Genomic DNA, 20,596 nt, shown 5'->3' on the forward strand with positions numbered 1-20,596 from the left:
TCCGTGTGGAGCCGATGCTGTGACTGCGGCTCCCAGCCCACCTCTCTCAGTAGAGCCGTGTCTGAGCCTTCCTTTCTAATGGGGGTGCCCCGCTCACCCACGCCCGCCCCATCAGGCTCTCAGAATGGGGCGCCTCTTGCTGTCGCCATGAAGGATCCCCTGCAGCTCCAGGGCACGTTCCCCCACATTAGCCATCTACCAAAATCTGACCCAGTCAGTTGTTGAGGTGGAAGCGCTCTGTGTAAAAAGTGCTGGCAGTACCAGCAGAGAAGGGCCCTGGCAGCCTGCCTGTGGCGCCGAAGCAGCAGGCTCCCAGGACTGGAGCAGGAAATAAGGGCGGCTCCTGATGGGGCTTGGGGCTTGGATGGCGGCCCACCACCCTCTGCACCTGTGAAGGCTCCCGCTTGCTTCATGAGGCAAAGAACGTGTGTCCAGTCTTCGGCTGTGCCCCAGCTGGGACAGCTGACGTTTGGAACAGCCGCTCTCCACGGGGAGCCCAGCCCGACTCTATGTGCATGCTTCCTCTGGTCCTAACTCTCTACGCCCTAGGCATCCGCGTCCCCACCCGCAGCTGTCCTCCCAAGTGAGGAAGCAGAGGTTTATTTAGGTTTTACTCTAGTTAGTTAGATCGTAGCTGAGAAGTTTAAATCCTATTTTGTAACAGGGATACATTTCAGTACTCCCTTCTTCTCCCCTCCTTTCTGACCATCTTTCCTCTCAGCTCCTTTGGAGAAGCAGAGAATAAAGAGGAAGCCCACTTCTCTGCTTCCAGTCAGAGCTGAGCACCGTGTCAGGTGCTGAGCTGAGGGAAGGCAGCATGCTCCAGCTCGCTCGCATGAAAGATGAGGCGCTATGGAGACTTTCTGGTCTGTTTTAAAAGACCATTATTGGACCTTTAGAGCCATGGCCCAGAAAGTGTGGTCTCGGAACCTGCAGCATCAGCATCACTTGGGGGTTTGTTGGGAATAACGTTCTTGAACCCTGACTCAGACCTCCTGAATCCCCTCTGGGTGGGGCCCAGCAGTCTGTTCAATAAGCCCTCTGGTGGATGCTGGCAGGATGTCGGCAGAGTTCCAGAACTACTTAGTAGATGCAGTGGTTCATCATGCAAAAGCAGGGATGGTGCTTGGGACACAGTCAACGCTTAGTAATAGGCGTCTGCACCCTTAGGGCCTTGGTAATATAGTGTATTGGACACAGTCTGGGACGACAGTAAAGCCCAGAGCTTCAGATTCTGGCTCTCCCACTTCTATAAGTATATAAATAGACTCTCTGTATCAAGTCATACGTGCTGTCTCTGTGCATCTAACCAGGTGGGGATGACAGCCCCCTTCACGTGTTTCCTCATGGATCTGATGGCTCCCGAAGGGGGGCTGAGGCTGTGACTCCCGTGTCTGCTCACGTACCCCATCCCCTCTTGAGCAGGTGGAGGAGGGAGAGCCCAGCGTCTCCCCGCCTGCCCCGGCCCCGCCGCCGGCCACTGACAGTGCAGAGAAGGCCCCTGTGGTGAAGGCCAAAGCGACCCATGTCATCATGAGCTCTTTGATCACAAGTAAGCCTCTGCGCCCTCGGAATAGAGTCAAGTGGGGCGGGGGAGAGCTGAGTCCCCGCATCAGCTGCCAGGGGCTCTGCACGCCCGCCTGCCTCAGCCTGTCCTCAGCGAGCCCCGCCGAAGCCAGCCTGGCTGCCCAGGCGGCACCAGTGCTGAAGCTCCATCGAGGCGGGAGGTTGACCCAGTGCTCAGCATCGTGGTTCATTCAGGGCACTACCGCCGCTCTGTTGCTACAGCCTTGCTTTCCTCTGTCCATCAGCGTGGCCTGGGGCAAGGTGTCTTAACTGTGGCAGCTGTTTCCCCTCCATGAGGTGGGGGATCTGGCCGGCAGTAAGTGGCAGGGTTAGATAGCACAGTGTCAGGGGCCAGGGGCTGCTGCCGCTGCCGTCTCAGGCTCTGCTAGAGGAGGAGACCCACGGAGCCATCGCCCACCTGCCCCGCACTTACTTTTTTAAATTAAATGGCGCAGAGTTGTTCCTTTCCCTGGACCTTGAGGCACCAGTCTTTAGTCTTAAGAATATGTGATTTATGGTCCTGATAAAACTAGAAACAAGATAGCCTGAATTAAAAAATCCTAACAAGTTATCTGAACTCAGTGGTTCTGGAGGGTCCTTCTAGTTGCTGTGGGAAGTTAACAGTCACTAGACACAGAGTCCTGCTTGTCAGCAGCAGCCTCTGCCAGGGCAGGGCATGTTGGAAGTCAGAAGCCCTTGTTCATGTGCTCTGGGAGGGCGTCAGTTAGTCTTGGGCAATTCCTGAAGAACTCACCTAGGAACCAAAAGTTCAAACTCTTACCTGGACTTTTTTCTTATTCACACAGAAATGCAGTGTTTGAATCAGCAGCTACTACTTGTATTTTGCAACCTTGAGAATGTGTCCTGGCAGTGTTAAGAAGCTCAGTCATTGTTCTTTCTGTGCAGTAGAACTTCTTTATTGAAAATACAGGTTACCAACAGCATAAAACATCATAGAACCCCAGTATATATTATTATCACTCAGATACTTATTTGGCTTAGTTATGTCCACCTGTAAGCATATTTTTATATAATTGCAGGTATAATAAACCATTTTATTTTTTTAGTTAATACTGCCATGAACTTTTGATGTTGCTATAATCTTAAATTTTTTTTTTTAAGCCGCATTTAAATTAGTGTATTGTATTCACAAAGAAGTCCTTTCCTGCTTTTAAAATTTTAAGGTGACTACCTGGCAAGACTGGAAAACATCCTCATACATTTAGTGTGTGTGTGTGTTTTCCCTTGCTTCTGTTTCTGATGGAAATAAACTAGCCCCTTCGAAGGGGAAGAACTCAGTCCTGAAGGACCTGTGGCGTCTGCACTTTGGTCCACAGCTGCCGCATTCTCACCCATGAGGGGTGTATTATGTAGAGTGTACAGATGAAGCAGGAATCCCGCTGTCGTCCAAGGCATCACTGACACTGATGATGAGATAATCAGATGCTGTGCCAGGCCCCGTGGCGGGCAGCTGCGCACACCGTTGGAAGCACTGAGTCAGTAGACCTTGGCCAGTTCAAGGCACATTATTCTCTCTGGTTCGGATCTTACCGCTACCCTGGTGCCGTCTGGCCTAAACGTGGCTTGGTTTCTCTTTGGGCAAAGGTCTTAGAGAGGGTGGTGAGTCTCTCCGAGAAAGCTTTGTATTGGAGAGCTTGCACTGTTTCTGAATGTCAGCTGCCTTCTCCGTGTTGCATTTCTAAATATTAATACAGACGGTGTCCTGGGGTACAAGTGAGGACAGTAAGGAGTGCTTCCCTGGAGGCTCTCCGGCTGTCTCTCTAGCTTGTGTCAGGGAGGCTTCCTTCTGCTCAGAGGGGCTTTGTGGGAGATTCAGAATTGCTGCTACGCCGCCTGTCTGGGGGATGCCCTCTCAGACTGCTGGTGTGAGCTCTTGCTCCCGGGGAGAACGGTAGCTATCTGTTGATCTCCCCCAGGTTGCAATGGGAGGGGGGATGGCCATGACTATCATCTCCTCTGTCCCCAGAACAGACCCAGGAGAGCATTCAGCGTTTTGAGCAACAGGCAGGGCTGCGAGATGCTGGCTACACCCCCCACAAGGGCCTTACCACTGAGGAGACCAAGTATCTTCGAGTGGCGGAAGCACTCCACGTAAGCTTGTTCTTAGGAACTGAACACAAACCTCGTCATTTACAGCCTGAGCGTGGCTGTGGTCCAGGAGCTCCCAGCTCAGCTAGTTGGGGGTTGAGGAGAGGGGTGGGAAGAGGCTTGAATGAGGAATTGAGAGCTTGTTTAGTCCCCCTCCAGGGTGGTCGCACTTTAGCTGAAAGGTCCGGGGCTCTCAACCTCATTGTTTCTGCTTATCTGCCTATAAAGCTTGGGTTGGAGGGTCAAATGAGATTCTGGGCTGATCGTGTGAGCATGTGATGAACAACAGAGCCAACACGGGTCACTCTGTGTACTAGTGAGTGACCGAGGGTGAGAAAGGAGAGTTGGGAACCTCAACATAGGTAACGCTGGGTGGGAAGGAGTGCCAGGTTCTAATTTAATTTTTAAAAAATTAAAATAGGGTAGAATTGGGATGTTTTTGCTCTTTCATTTTTAAAATTGGAATGGATAAAGAATTTTCGGTAAGGCTTTTGTTGTTTAGTCACTAAGTCATGTACGACTCTTGGCAACCCCATGGACTGTAGCCCACCAGGCTCCTCTGTCCATGGGATTTCCCAGGAAAGAGTACTGGAGTGGGTTATCATTTTCAGTTTCTCCAGAGCATCTTCCCGAGCCAGGGATTGAACCCACATCTCCTGCACTGGCGGGCAGATTGTCATTGAGCCACCTGGGAAGCCCCTTCAGTAAGGTTAATAATGACCAAATAATTGTATCAATAAAATAGTTTTAAGTGATTTTCTTTCAGGGACTATCACTTTATAATTAATGCTGCTTTTATCAAGCACTCATATTGACTTCATCTTACTAATCCTCTGACATAGACACTATTATCTGTATATTGTAAATGAAGAAACAGGGGTTTAGGGTTATGTATTTAAACATCCACAGTATCTGAACTCAAATCTCTGGATACCCTAGTCCCTGTGGATTCTTTCTCATATTCCAAAATCTTCTGAGAATCTGGCTCCTGAAGGGGCTTGCTCAGAGGCATGTTATACAGTATACAGACAGAGGAATAATGTAGTGTTAGTGGCCTGTGGCAGAGGTACAAGACACTAGACGATGGTTGCATTTTGTAATGAGTGTCCCAGGTGACTTTTGCACACTACACATAAAACTATGCTGTGGGGGAGTCAGGGTTAGCTTGGTGTTCAGCTGAAGCTCTCAGACAAGACAGATGCTTCTGGAGAGGAGCACTGTCAACCTTTGACACTGAGAACTTGCCAGGGTGTCATTCTGAATTCAGTTGCCCAGTTCACTCCATGTACCCATGGGACTGCATCTGGCACATCCTCTGCATCCTGGCCATAGGAGTAGAACATGAGGATGGCTGAGATGCCAGCTCACACAGTTTCCTGTGCTGAGGATGGAGAGGATTCACACGTGGGCACTTAAGCGTAGCCTGGGCATTGGCATCCTAGCCACGGGGCATGGAGACGTGTGGAAGCCATGGCCCAGGAGCAGTGAGACAAGCAGGCTTGTCTCCCCGGGGAAACTGCTGGTCTGTGGTTAGGCGTCTGTTTACTGCACCCAGAGCACCGGGTGGCTGGGTACGGGCGGGCGAGGTTCACAGAGAGAGCGTTGAGCTGGAGAGAGTGGCGTGCCGAGGCAGGAGGGGTGCTGAGGGCCCACTGCGGGGCTTCTGGCTCCTCCACTTACTGGCTGTAAATGTGCGGACGTCAGAAGCTCTGGTGTGAAGTTAGTACAGAGGTGTTTGAGATGTATTTGATGAAAACATGTTTTGAAAAGACGGCCTTTTACCTGGCATGGCAGAGCCTGAAGAATATCTGGCCTGTGATCCAGATGGTGCACCTGTTAACATTTCCTTTTCCTGAAGTTAGTGTGAAGCAGGTTGTTTACACCCTAACTAGCTGTTTTGTATCTGCTCTGACTTTTACAAAGTCTCTCTTCTTAACCCATGTGAGCAGAAACTAAAGCTCCAGAGTGGAGAGACAGCAAGAGAGGAGAGGCAGCCGGCGTCCACGCAGTCCACCCCGAGCAGCAGCCCCCAGGCCTCCCCTAAGCAGAAGAGCAGGTGAGCACCTCAGCGGGCCCAGCAGCCAGGGGCTCAGCCCGAGGCTTCCGAGTCAGGGGCAGGAGCTGGCGGTCCCTGGCCTCAGCAGGGAACACTTCTAGAGCTGGAGCAAAAGGATGTGTTACCTGGCATTTTATCCTTTCTCTTCCAGAGGCTGGTTCACTTCTGGTTCTGCCACAGCCTTACCTGGCCCCAGCCTTAGCACCATGGATTCTGGAAGCGGGGATAAAGACAGAAGCTCGGCCGATAAATGGAGCCTCTTTGGACCAAGATCCCTCCAGAAGTCTGAGTCAGGTAAGGCACCCTCTTCACTAAAGAAAGCAGCGTGGCGGGCATTTGACCATGTATGCTGGTAACTGCCGACAGATCTTGAAATCATCTGCTCTGTGGTTTACTTCTGCAGGAGGCTTTGCCATCCAAGCCTACAAAGGAGCCCAGAAACCTTCTCCAATGGAAGTGATGCGCGCACAAGCCACCCGAAGGGCGGAGGAGCCAGCAACGTTCAAGCCGCCCAAGATGGATATCCCAGTTATGGAAGGGACGAAACAGCTGCCACGGGCCCACAGCCTCAAACCCCGGGACTTGAATGTTCTCACACCCACTGGCTTCTAGAGCTTTCTGTCCTGGGGACTCTGCATCAAGGGTATCGAGCCCAGCTCCCTTTACCTTGGCTCTGACATAGGAAAAGTTTTGTCTTTGTGAAAATCAAACTGAGGCTAGATGGAGACATAATTGGTTTTTGCGAAACATTAGTGCAAAGCTTGTCCTTGTGTGGAAAAGCCGTTTTGTATTGCTTTAACGTTAGACTAAACTTGAGCAGCAGTCCCCAGAACTTGGACCACTGCTTACTAGGTGACTGTCTGCGTTGTTCCAAAACCAAGGCTTCAGGATTCCTTCACCGTGTCCAGGTGCGCATGGGGACCATGGCGTGGGGATGTCTGCGGACTAATGCAGGCGACTTCGGCCCTCACAGCTGTGCTGGCGCCGGTCTGGTCAGTCAGGGAACCCAAGGCCTGCTTGAGATCTGGGTACAGCTAGGAGCCAGCCCCGGCAGGGACCCCCCGTTTGTGCTGGCACCGGCGTCTCCTCACGTCCCGGGGGACCTCGTGGGCCCCTGTGTCCCACAGCCAGCCCTTGCTGTGGTACCTCTGGGGCCTGTGCTGTGGGAGGGGTGCTTCTCTTCTGCGTGTCACAGAACACACACTAGTCTTAACACAGCCTTTGTTGCACTTTAAAGTGACATTAATTTAGCTTCCATTTGGTTGAAAACTTCCTAAAGGAGAAAATTCAGTCTACTGGCTTGCTATAGATAAATGGATGTTAAACTTTTTAAAAGAGGTGGCAACTGCAGTTCGAATATAGTCTGGAGGTTCATATGAAACTAGTGTCACTCTATTTTGATTTTCTTGTTCAGGCTAGGGCTTGAAAATGTTTTTCCTGGGAGGCAGGAGAATTAAAAAATTTCTGTATGCAATCATTTTCCCCTCAAATGAGCCTCCTACCTCTGTACACATACCTCGCTGAGGAGAGGAACCGGGGAGGCCACTCTCATTTCTCTTCACTGCACACGTGCAGCCACCGTCTTGAGCGCTGACTCCCGTCCCTGCTGTCTTTTGCTTTGGATGGTATTGTGTCTACACAAGGAGTCGAGCTGACCTTCCCCCAGAGACCCTGGAGTCTCAAATGATCAGAATTAATTTATTCGTGTCTTCCGTTATGCTTGTATCTCTTACTTGTTTTGACAATAAAAATCCTTACTACTTTCTCAAATATAGATGGAGGTTTTTTTCATTGTTATTCCATTCTGCCTGCTCAGTCATGAAGCCTAAGTACGATAAACTTGGTATTTTGAAACACCATTGCCTTTTTATTATATCCTTTTCACATCAATTCTTTTGCAGCACACTATTTTTGTTTCTATCCCCCTTCATTACACTAGGTCTTAACAGACTGGCCACAAATAGGCAGCATCACAGGTCCAACATAGGATGTTTGTTTTCCATTAGGGAGACAAACATCTTTCTCTTTTGAAACAGGTTCTCAGTACCTTGAATGACGTAACATTGACGTCTCGAATTTTTTCAGCACATGGATTCTTTTTTTCACATCTTGAATGGAAATGTTAGACATATAGTGCATACAGTATTACCTGTTTCAAAAAAGTATACATAAATAATTTATTAAAAAATATATACACCGTGTGTATTTAACTCATATCTGAGAAGAGGCTAGGACAGGGTTGTTAAAAAAAAAAGATGTTTACTAAAGAGTTAGAAAGTTATCATAGCCTACAGATAAATAAGGTAGGTTTGGTCCTGTTAGATTTTAAACTACTTTCTATACTTCTGGGACTTCCAAGCAGCTGGAGGTGGACTTCAGGAGGTATTCTCGGTGTTCAGTGCCTCGGACGACCTTGGGCTGCTCTGGGCCTACGGAGAGGCCTCCGAGTCGGGGTTCAGGTCTGCGGCAAAGAAGAGCAGAAGCCTGAGGAGGTGCACCTTGTCCTGCAGCTGCGGGACGAGCGGCTCCCCCAGCATGCGGACCAGGCGGCTGCGGAAGGCCTCGATCTGCTTCTCCACGTCCACCACGGAGATATCGTCTCCCTGCTGGGGCTTGGGCTTGATTCTTTTGATTATTAAGTCTTTCCGGTCAATCACTGAGCTCCGCAAGTGCTCTGCAAGAGGGAAAAAGTCAGAGGCACTGTTCTGTACGACTTTCTATTCTATGACTGGGGAAGATGGAAATTTGGTAGGTAGGGTCTAGGCAAAGATTTGTTGATGAGTGACTAGGCTACAAGTCAAAGGCCCATTTCTGAAAGGTCCTTTGTTCTGGTTCTCTCTGGACCTCAGGTTTTAGTATTAAAAAAAAAAAGCCTTGGTTTTAGTTCTTTTTCCTTTGTTGATTTAGACAACGAACCTATATTAAATGAAACTATTTCAAATGGATATAAAATGGAGAACTATTCTTTGAAAAGAATTGCAAACAAATACTAAGTTTTATGTGGTAAGTTTGTCATGATTTTGGTTTATTGTAATTCTATTTAAAAGAATCCATTTTATATGTATGGCAGGATAGACCAAATGAATAAATACATTCGTGTTGTTGAGAATAAAGCAAGGGTTCTCACTGTGGGAGAAAAGATTGAGTTAAGGAACAGGAAGAGTAAGAATTCTGTGGAAGTGGAAACAGGTATCAGTATGGACTTTTTTTTTAATTACATAATTTACTAGCTCTTGTCAGAAAGGGCCTAGAAGCAATAATAACTGATGGCTGTCCCAGTAGCAGTCAGCATGCTCAGCACCTAGATCTTGGTTTCAAAATACTATTTCCCACTCCCCACTAAGAGATGCCAGAACTCTTGGCAAAAAGGCTGATTTTAGGATCATGGCAAGGAAGTTACAAGGTGAACCTGGGACTTTTTTTCATAAGAAAGTAAGGGAATGCTTAGAAACTAAGGGGGACATGTTAGAGAGTTCCTGTTGGCCACATTTTGAACAATATGATGGTAAATAATGGCAAAAAAAAAAAAAAAAAAAAAAGGGACTATTAACACACTGAATTTTAAAATGTCCCAAATCCATAGTAAATAAGAATGAGTGCAGGGAGAAGGGAAAGGTCATTTTTACCAGAAGGCCAGTTAAGAAATGTAGAAGGGATACATAACTAGAAAGGGACCATTTTTTCAATCTACTAAATCAATTTAGTAGTTCACCAAATGAAAGGCTAAACAGGATATTGAGTCTCAAAGTTTTACCCTCTGGGAAGAAAACACAGGAGAAATCTCATAGACACTCCTTGACCATATGGTCCAACTTAACATCAATGAGACCAAACTGATGTTCCTGCCTCTTGATGTAACGCACTGGAAAGGGGTGGACACCCTCATCTCTTCTGTGTTCTTGCTGCTCATGAGAGAATAGCTAGGCAACCCCAACTGTGCAGTGTTCTATGAAATAACTGACCTGGACTCTTCAAAAATGTCCCATTACGAGAGACAAGCAAAGGCTGGCAGCTGTGCTAGATGGCAGGAAGCTGAAGAGCACACCAACCTAGTACAGCGTGTGATGTCTGACTGAATCCTGACCCAAAGCAAAACCAGACACCAGGCAAGGGTATTACTGGCACATATTAGGTAACATCGTATCAAGGATAAAATCAGTGGGATAATGAATAGTGGTATGTAGGAGAATATTCTTAAGCTGAAGTATTTAACCATGAAGGATTATGATAGCGCAACTTACTTTTAACTGGTTCAGCAAAAAAAGTATGTGGATAGATCAATAGATAAGCCAAATATGGCAAAACATTAACAGCTTCTGAATCAAGGTAAAGGTTATATGAGTGTACATCATACTACTCCTTAAACTTTTCTGTAGGTCCAAAAATAAAATGCTGGGGGAAAGTAAAAACTTCTAAAGGTATCCATTACAAAACCATGAGTCGGTCCCAGCAGGGCTCTGGAAGTGTGTGGAGTCGAGGCCCAGGAGCACAGGGTCACAAGTAAGGCAAACGGAGGGAAGGGCCCTGCAGGCCTTGAGTCCGGGTGCACCAGAGACCATGCCAGCGTCATTTCTCCATCTCATTTATAAAAGGGGGCGATGGCACCTTCATTAACGGTTACTAGAAGGACTGAACTACAGGGTGTAGAAATTTGAGAAAACAATCAACTGAAAAAAAAAAAGTGTAATAGATTGTAGAATATCCAAAAAGTCTGGAAACAGGAGGCACAGCAGCCCTGAGATATCATCATAGGGGCATTTCAACATTTAAACAGCGTTTACAGTGAGCGTCTACCCTGCCTCTGGGACAGGGCTAGGCTCCAGGGAGACAGTGCGATCAGAGACCTGGGCCCAGCCCTCATGGACTGACGTTCTAGCCGCAGGAAGCCTGACAGTGAACCAGTCAACAAAGACAGTTGTGGTTTTGGTGAGTGCAACCAAATAAACTGGGTGCCGTGATAACAGGAACACTGAGGATACAAGGGAAGCGGCGCATTCTAGTTGGGGAGGGCCTCTTAGTTGAGTCCCAAAGGATAAGGAGGTAAGCATGCAAAAGTCTAGCGGAAAAGCAGTCCATGTAGCGGGAAAAGGTGCAAATGATACAGGAAAAGCTTGTTTGGAAAACTAGAGGTTAGAGCTGGGTAGTAAGAAAGAAAACAGGACTAGAAGAGACTGGCAGGCAGCCTGGGTCACAGACCAGTGTGGAGTTTGTCTTCTGAAAGCAAAAGGAGGTATGTGGAATGTTTTAAGCAGTGAAATGTGCAATACTTCAGTCTTCTACTTGGGAAGAATGGTCACGGGGGACAAAATCCTTTTAGTAGAATTTGATTTTCTTAAAGCATGTGCTACTCTGAAAAACATGAAAATGACTTCAAAATAACAAAGAATTGGCTGCAAAGAGAGGGATAGGGGAGACTTGGGAGCAAGAGGAACTTGGAGTCTATTAACACAGGAAGTTCAGAGAAGCAAAGGTTAGCAGTGCCTACCTACCCACCGCCCAGGGGGAGGAAGTCCTGGCCAGTGGACTTGAACCATCCTGGCCCAGCCGGCGGGGGCCTTGGATTTTATGCTTCAGTAGGGATGAGAGTTCTTACCGCAGAGGTTCTTGGGGTTGTTGTGTGAGGCAGTCTTTGCAAAGGGCTTATGTGGCACAAGGCCTGGCTCGAGATACTTGGGCTGGGAGTGCGGTTACTAGTCTCTGGGTCAATACTAGGGCTAGCGATTATCATGTGTCAAGGTCATTGTCACCGGGGCCTCCGATCTAAAGGTCACATGGAGCCCTTTACCGTCTCTGCAGCTCTTCCATGTACCTCCGTGTCAATACCGGCCGAACCCTGGGTGTATCTTCAGCCTCGACACCCCTGGCCTGTCACACCCTCGTCACCATTGCCCTCCCCGATCTCTCACGTCCTCAGCCTGTCCGCCACCCATCGGGCCTGACGTCAACCATCTTGCTGGGTTCCCTTCACTTGGGAATCAAGGTGAGTGAGCTCCCTAGCCGGAGGGCCCTTCACGCCCGCTCCTGTCTAGGCCCGCGGTCTTGCTTCCCGCTCTCCCCTTGCTCACTGAATCCTAGTCCTACTAGTCTGTTCTGTGTTCCTTGGACTCACTAAGTAGCTTCTGGCCTCAAGGTCCCTGGACATGCTGTTTCTTCTTTCTGGGAAACTTTGCCCTCCCCATTTGCCTGGCTAATACCAGTACTTCACATCTTAGTCTGAGTATTACTCCTTCAGGGAGGCCTTCCTGAGTTCCCCCATAAACAATTTAAGTCCCACTTTTTCCCTTCACAGCATTTATTTTCACTGCAATTATGTTACTAGTGTGATGGTTTGTTTCAAGCCAATCACTTCACTAGACAGTTAAGCTCTAGGAGGGCAGGGGCCATGTTAGATTTAGACACTGAAGTTTTCCCAATGAACCAGACACAGAGGAGGCGTTGGGTAAATATTTGTTGTCTGGATGAATGTATGAACTGAACTGATTGTGCCTGAGTCTGCTTTTCTCCACTCTGTGGATGAGGCTCCTTGCAGGAAGGCTGTGTGTGAGACTCTCCTTGGAATGAACAGGTGTCTGACTTCCGCATCACCCTCAGTGGCCCAGAGTGAAATTCAGGAAAAGCATTTTGTTCATTTAAATACCATATGTTTAAATTCCTAGATTCATAGCTTTAAAGTATATTCTAATTACTCACATGCATCAGGAGAACTCACAGCATATGGCAACTCGTTATTTTGCTGAGGCTCGGACTTGAGTTTCACGGGTGTGAAACTGGGGTGTGGGGGCTCGCTTCCCTCAGCTCAAGTGACAGCCCAGCATCCACCTCTCAGGGGCTGCTGTGACCTCTATGGGAACATTTACAAAATGTGGGGGTTCAAGATACATTGCTCCCCAAGGTCAAGGGTCAGTATGAAAGTAATTTAACCATGTATAGAGAGTTTAGAAAGTGGGCATCAGAAATTCCTTAGAACCTCATCTAATCTCATCTGGGATTTCACAGAAAGTTAATTTCCTCCAGTGTGTTTCCGCCATCCACAGACTCTGGCAACAGACCTAAGTTTGAACCCTGGCTCTGCCTCTACTTTCCTCTCAGCTTGTTTGCCCATGTGTGAAAGGGGGTTGGTACTCATCTCACAGGCTTACTGGGTTAGATAAGCCAGTGTATATGAATTTGTCTATGCTCCCTTCCTCTCTTCCTCCTTAGAAGTTCCCATAAACAAAGGGCAAACTTGGACTCCCCAACCTCTTTCTTTCCTCCCCAACCCTTGGAGTTGGACAACTCTGTGTGTGCTCAGTTGCTTCAGTCGTGTCTGACACTCTGCAACCCTATGGACTGTAGCCCGCCAGGCTCCTCTGTCCATGGAATTCTCCAGGCAAGAATACTGAAGTGGGTTGCCATGCCCCCCTCCAGGGGATCTTCTCCACCCAGGGATCGAACCTATGCCTCCTGAATTGCAGGGAGATTCTTTATCTGCTGCGCCACCTGGAAGCCCATTGGACAACTCTGGCTGACCTCAAAACGCACTCAAATGACGTCCTCCCCCAACTTGAACTGGGCAGAGATGACTACGGAGCTGTCACAGTAAAATGCCTCCTGATCAAGACATTGACTATTTCAGGGAACCATTCAGTTGTGTTTTCTGCAGGACACTCTTTTCAAACTTCTGGTTCTAAATATTTCTTCTCCTTCTTAACTCTTTTCCAAAGAAGCTGAAAAGGATGCTGCCGGGAGCCGGCATATTGCATATTGAGTGCATATTGCATATTGAGTGCAGCACTTTCCACAGCATCATCTTTCAGGATCTGGAATAGCTCAACTGGAATTCTATCACTGCCGGGAGCCAGCGTGAGGAACTCCGCCCATGACAAAGGTCATGAGGAAGGAGGCTCGTCATACGCAAAGGCGGGATTGAGCTTCAGGAGTCCCCCTGGAAATTCTCGAGCATCTACCCCCAAAACCAGAGTCTGCCTACTTTCTGCTTTCACCTACACCTCTGACTTTACGGGGGGCTGTCCCCCACTACCTCTCTCTGAAAAAAGAGTTAGCTTACAGTTCCAGTTAATAATTCCTGGGTGTGACAGTGTTTCAACCTACAAACTCCTTTGGAAGTCCTCTAGCCTGCCTGAATAGGTTTTTCCGACCACATGTGATTGCTCAGAGCCTCCCAACTGTGAGAGGCAGGAGATGTTCTAAACTGTCTAAACACAGATTCCTTTGAGTAGTTAAAAGATTGATTAGAAATTGTATTGGTGAAGGGTTTTTCACTTATTGGGCCAATGTTTGCTGCTAAGTCTCCATACTCCTTACCTACTGTGTCCTTGGCAGTGTATTGATTGATATAATGGGTGTATAGAAATGTAAGTAGTGGCCTCAATGTTTGTAACCTTGGACCCTTGAGTTAAGTCTTTTCTTGATTGAGCCCACCTCACCTTTGCCCTATAGGAATGCAGCTTTGTCCAAGGCTTTTTTGGAGGCTGGTACCTGACTTTGGAATAATCACCTTTAGAGAAAGATAAGTTTCTTAAAATGTTAACAGGCCTCCTGGCCAGAAGATGATGCAATTCACCTGAACTTTTGCATATGATAAGTTTGAAAGCCTGGCTTCGATTAGGACCAGGAACTGCTGTCCCTGCATGACTCCACCCCTTCCCCCATTATCCTCTATGCACAACTTAAGGTATAAAAACTACTTTGGAAAATAAAGTGCGGGCCTTGTTCACCGAAACTTGGTCTCCCCATGTCGTTCTTTCTCTTACCTTCTGGCTGAATTATTCAGCCTCTTTTCTCCACTGAATTTCCTCACTGAGCTAGCCTTATTCTATTACTCTTTGTATCTTTGATAAATATTTAAATAAATAGGTCGCCTATGCTGTCTCTCCTTCGAATACCCTGGATCAGCCGGGGCTGGACCCCGGCAGATGCTAAGGATAAAACAGGATTGGAATACCCCATTTATTCTTGGTCAGTATACACTGGTCTGAGAGCTTCCTCTCCCTTATTCAAGGCAGAAGAGAATATTCTGTAATAAAAGTAGTCCCATGTCCACCTTAAATCACTACTGCCCATGACCCAGGTATATTCCCTGGGAAACAAACCAGAAATGAACAAATATTAAAGGTGAACTTTAAACAAAACCAAGCTGCTTTAATATTAAACTTTCTGCTAGATCTCCAAAAGAAACAATTACATAAACTTCAGTGAGGCTGAGGACACATGGAATTTGCCTTTGGGGCTTTGTTCTTAAAAGGACACGTACCTTTCTTTGAGCGTGTTAAAAAATGCACAAACCACACAACCACACGTCATGGCCTTGACAATGCTCTGTTATGTTTTAGTTACAAGGGTCTGAAGCAGAGAAGACCCTGTAGCATACTCCTGGCCTGGCAACAGGCAGCCTGACAGTCAGCTAACATTGACTGAGCACTTTCTGCTTTATTTCATGCTGCTGCTGCTGCTGCTAAGACACTTCAGTCGTGTCCAACTCTGTGCAACCCCATAGGCAGCAGCCCACCAGGCTCCCCCGTCCCTGGGATTCTCCAGGCAAGAACACTGGAGTGGGTTGCCATTTCCTTCTCCAATGCATGAAAGTGAGAAGTGAAAGTGAAGTCGCTCAGTCGTGTCCGACCTTCAGCGACCCCATGGACCACAGCCTTCCAGGCTCCTCCATCCATGGGATTTTCCAGGCAAGAGTACTGGAGTGGGGTGGCATTATTTCATGCCTATTAGCAATTAGTCTTGGCAAGTTATGTATTATCATCCCTATTCTATAGAAGGAAGAAACTGAGGTCTAGAGATATAAAGATAGCTGCCCAATGCAGAGTAGGTGATTAGGTGATGGAACTGTGATTCAAACCCAGAACTTCTATATTAAATCCAGTGCTTTTAATTTTTTTTAAATGTTTCTGTAATACCTTCCTCAATTCCAGGCAAAAGAGGGTGTAAGGACCATCTTATCTTCCCAAGAGCATTACCGAGCTAAAATCAACCTCAATACGATCATGGCAGTTAGATCATGTATGTGTGTATATAGGTGTATATACACACACACACATATATGCAATATATATATATACTAAGGACAGAATAAAGAGCAGAAATAGCAAGAACCTAAAAGAAGCAGAAGAGATTAACAAGAGGTGGCAAGAATACACAGAAGAACTGTACAAAAAAGGTGTTAATGACCCAGATAACCATGATGGTGTGGTCACTCACTTAGAGCCAGACATTCTGCAGTGTGAAGTCAAGTGGGCCTTAGGAAGCATTACTATGAACAAAGCTAGTAGAGGTGATGGAATTCCAGCTGAGCTATCTCAAATCCTAAAAGATGATGCTGTTAAAGTGCCGCACACAATATGTCAACAAATTTTGAAAACTCTGCAGTGGCCACAGGACTGGAAAAGGTCAGTTTTCATCCTACCCAATCCCAAAGAAAGGCAATGTTGAAGAATGTTCAAATTATCTTACAATTGAGCTCATTTCACATGCTAGCAAGGTAATGCTCAAAGTCCTTCAAGCTAGGCTTCAACAGTATGTAAACTGAGAACTTCCAGATGTACAAGCTGGATGTGGAAAAAGGCAGAGGAACCAGAGATCAAATTGCCGACATCTGTTGGATCATAGAAAAAGCAAGGGGATTACAGAAAAAACATCTACTTCTTATTCATTGACTATGCTAAAGCCTTTGACTGTGTGAATCACAACAAACTGTGGAAAATTCTTAGAGAGATGGGAATACCAGACCACCTGACCTGTCTCCTGAGAAACCTGTATGCAGGTCAGGAAGCAACAGTTAGAACTGGACATGGAACAACAGACTGGTTCCAAATTAGGAAAGGAGTACGTCAAGGCTGTATATTCTCACCCTGCTTATTTAACTTCTATGCAGAGTACGTCATGAGAAATGCCAGGCAGGATGAAACACAAGCTGGAATCAAGACTTACGGCAGAAATATCAACAAACTCAGATATGCAGATGATATCAATATAATGGCAGAAAGTGAAGAGGAACTAAAGAGCTTCTTGATGAGGGTTTAAAGAGGAGAATGAAAAAGCTGGCTTAAAACTCAACACTCAAAAAACTAAAATCATGGCATCCAGTCCCATCATTTCATGGCAAATATGCAGCAGGACCATTCGCCCTATTCTTCAAAGCAGAATACACAAATATCATCATAATAAACATTTTTACAGCAATTTTATTTCTAGGAACATCCCACAACCCATACATACCAGAATTCTACAAAATCAATTTTACCATTAAGTCCCGACTACTTACAATCTCCTTTCTATGAATCTGAGCATCCTATCCTCGATTCCGTTATGACCAATGAATACATTTACTATGAAAAAACTGCTTACCTCTGACACTAGCCCTATGCATATGACACGTATCACTACCTATTCTTCTATCAAGCATCCCCCCACAAACATAAGAAATATGTCTGACAAAAGAGTTACTTTGATAGAGTAAATAATAGAGGTTCAAACCCTCTTATTTCTAGAACCATAGGAATTGAAACTACTCCTAAGAACCCAAAACTCTTCGTGCTCCCAATTACACCAAATTCTAACAGTAAGGTCAGCTAATTAAGCTATCGGGCCCATACCCCAAAAATGTTGGTTCATACCCTTCCCGTACTAATGAACCCAATCATCTTTGTTATTATTCTATCAACTAGCATACTAGGGACCATTATCGTTATAATTAGTTCCCACTGACTACTCATCTGAATTGGGTTTGAAATAAATATACTTGCCATTATTCCCGTTATAATAAAAAACCATAACCCATGAGCCACAGAAGCATCAACTAAATACTTCTTAACCCAATCAACAGCCTCAATACTATTAATAATAGCCATCATCATCAACCTGATATTCTCAGGCCAATGAACCGTAATAAAACTATTCAACCCAGTAGCCTCAATACTCATAACAATAGCCCTCGCCATGAAACTGGGACTAGCCCCATTCCACTTTTGAGTCCCAGAAGTAACACAAGGCATTCCCCTATCCTCTGGCCTAATCTGACTGACATGACAAAAATTAGCACCCATATCTGTACTCTACCAAGTCTCCCCATCAACTAACCTAAATCTAATTCTAACCCTATCAATTCTATCAATTATAATCGGAGGCTGGGAGGACTAAATCAGACCCAACTTCGAAAACTTATAGCCTACTCATCAATCGCTCACATAGGCTGAATAACAGCAGTACTACCACACAACCCCACTATAACACTACTAAACTTAACCATCTACATTATTACAACTTCCACCACATTCACTCTATTCACAGCCAACTCCACCGCCACCATCTTATCACTATCACACACAAGAAATAAAACACCCGTTATAGCCATCCTAGTTCTTGTCACCCTCTTATCAATAGGAGGACTCCCTCCCCTATCAGGATTCATACCAAAATGAATAATCATCCAAGAGATAACAAAAAATGACAACGTTATTCCAAGAGATAACAAAAAATGACAACGTTATTCTACCCACCCTCATAGCAATCACAGCACTATTAAACCTATATTTCTACATACGACTCACATACTCCACCACACTAACAATATTCCCCTCTACAAACAATATAAAAATAAAATGACTATTTTCCCTCACAAAAAAAATAACCCTCCTACCAACAATAGTTGTACTATCCACCATACTACTACCGCTCACACCAATACTATCAGTACTAGAGTAGGAATTTAGGTTAAATAGACCAAGAGTCTTCAAAGCCCTAAGCAAGTATAATTTACTTAATTCCTGACAAGGATTGCAAGACTATATCTTACATCAATTGAATGCAAATCAACCACTTCAATTAAGCTAAATCCTCACTAGACTGGTGGGATCTACCCCCACGAAACTTTAGTTAACAGCTAAATACCCTAGTCGACTGGCTTCAATCTACTTCTCCAGCCGTGAGGAAAAAAAGGCGGGAGAAGCCCCGGCAGAATTGAAGCTGCTTCTTTGAATTTGCAATTCAACGTGTAAATTCACCACAGGGCCTGGTAAAAAGAGGAATCAAACCTCTGTCTTTAGATTTACAGTCCAATGCTTTACTCAGCCATTTTACCCATGTTCATCAACCGCTGATTATTCTCAACTAATCATAAAGATATCGGTACCCTATACTTACTATTTGGTGCCTGGGCCGGCATAGTAGGAACAGCCCTAAGCCTGCTAATTCGCGCTGAATTGGGTCAACCTGGAACCCTGCTCGGAGATGACCAAATCTACAACGTAGTTATAACTGCACACGCATTTGTAATAATCTTCTTTACAGTAATGCCAATTATAATTGGAGGGTTCAGTAATTGACTTGTCCCTCTAATAATTGGCACCCCCGATATAGCATTCCCCTGGATAAATAATAAAAGCTTCTGACTCCTTCCCCTCTCCTTCCTACTACTTCTAGCATCATCCATAGTTGAGGCTGGGGCAGGAACAGGTTGAACCATGTATCCCCCTTTAGCAGGTAACCTGGCCCACGCAGGAGCCTCAGTAGACCTAACCATTTTCTCTTTACACTTGGCAGGTGTCTCCTCAATTTTAGGGGCTATTAACTTTATTACAACAATTATTAACATAAAACCCCCTGCAATGTCACAATACCAAACCCCTCTATTCGTGTGATCCGTAATAATCACCGCCGTACTACTACTCCTCTCACTTCCTGTACTAGCAGCTGGCATTACAATGCTACTAACAGATCAAAATCTAAATACAACCTTCTTTGACCCGGCAGGAGGAGGGGACCCTATCCTATACCAACACTTATTCTGATTCTTTGGACACTCCGAAGTCTATACTCTTATTCTACCTGGGTTTGGAATAATCTCTCATATTGTAACTTACTACTCAGGGAAAAAAGAACCATTCGGATATATAGGAATAGTTTGAGCTATGATATCAATCAGATTTTTAGGGTTTATCGTATGAGCTCACCACATATTCATGGTCGGAATAGAGGTCGACACACGGGCCTACATCACATCAGCCACTATGATCATTGCTATCCTAACCGGGGTGAAAGTCTTTAGTTGACTAGCAACACTTCACGGAGGTAATATCAAATGATCTCCCGCTATAATGTGAGCCCTGGGCTTCATCTTCCTCTTTTCAGTAGGAGGCTTAACCGGAATTGTCCTAGCCAACTCTTCCCTTGATATTGTTCTCCACGACACATATTATGTTGTCACACACTTCTACTATGTTCTGTCAATAGGAGCTGTATTTGCTATTATAGGAGGATTTGTGCATTGATTCCCACTATTCTCAGGCTATACTCTCAACGATACATGAGCCAAAATTCACTTTGCAATTATATTCGTGGGTGTTAATATGACTTTCTTTCCACAACACTTCTTAGGACTATCTGGCATGCCACGACGATACTCCGATTACCCAGACGCATACACAATATGAAATACTGTCTCATCAATAGGCTCATTTATCTCTCTAACAGTAGTCATGCTAATGGTTTTCATTATCTGAGAAGCATTCACATCCAAGCGAGAAGTCTTCACCGTGGATTTAACCACAACAAACCTAGAATGATTAAACGGGTGCCCCCCACCATACCATACATTTGAAGAACCCACATATGTTAACCTAAAATAAGAAAGGAAGGAATCGAACCCCCTACTACTGGTTTCAAGCCAACATCATAACCACTATGTCTCTCTCAATTACTGAGATGTTAGTAAAATATTATATAACTTTGTTGAAGTTAAGTTACAAGTGAAAACCCTGTACATCTCATATGGCATACCCCATACAACTAGGTTTTCAAGATGCAACATCACCAATTATAGAAGAATTACTTCACTTTCATGATCACATGCTAATAATT

At 45.7% G+C, this 20,596-nt stretch overlaps 2 protein-coding genes across 7 annotated transcripts in view; one reads left to right on the forward strand and one right to left on the reverse strand.

The window, feature by feature from the left end:
- The window catches only part of KIAA1191 (KIAA1191 ortholog), a 14,295-nt gene extending 6,794 nt beyond the window's left edge, over positions 1-7,501 (forward strand). For 5 of the 6 annotated variants that reach the window (XM_010862092.1, XM_010862089.1, XM_010862088.1 and 2 more), the window contains 5 exons: positions 1,423-1,552; positions 3,554-3,678; positions 5,625-5,731; positions 5,883-6,025; positions 6,135-7,501. In XM_010862092.1, coding sequence (XP_010860394.1) covers positions 1,423-1,552; positions 3,554-3,678; positions 5,625-5,731; positions 5,883-6,025; positions 6,135-6,343 — 714 coding nt within the window. In that variant the 3' untranslated portion in view covers positions 6,344-7,501. The remainder of the gene's footprint in view (positions 1-1,422; positions 1,553-3,553; positions 3,679-5,624; positions 5,732-5,882; positions 6,026-6,134) is intronic. The other variant, XM_010862093.1, reaches the window with a different exon arrangement.
- A 94-nt stretch (positions 7,502-7,595) lies between these two features.
- Positions 7,596-20,596, reverse strand: part of SIMC1 (SUMO-interacting motifs containing 1) — a 49,318-nt gene continuing 36,317 nt past the window's right edge. Inside the window, exon 10 of the mRNA XM_010862105.1 lies at positions 7,596-8,405. Coding sequence (XP_010860407.1) covers positions 8,161-8,405 — 245 coding nt within the window. The 3' untranslated portion in view covers positions 7,596-8,160. The remainder of the gene's footprint in view (positions 8,406-20,596) is intronic.

This window comes from Bison bison, unplaced genomic scaffold, assembly GCF_000754665.1.
Source record: "Bison bison bison isolate TAMUID 2011002044 unplaced genomic scaffold, Bison_UMD1.0 scf7180017864476, whole genome shotgun sequence".
Lineage (NCBI taxonomy): Eukaryota > Metazoa > Chordata > Mammalia > Artiodactyla > Bovidae > Bison > Bison bison.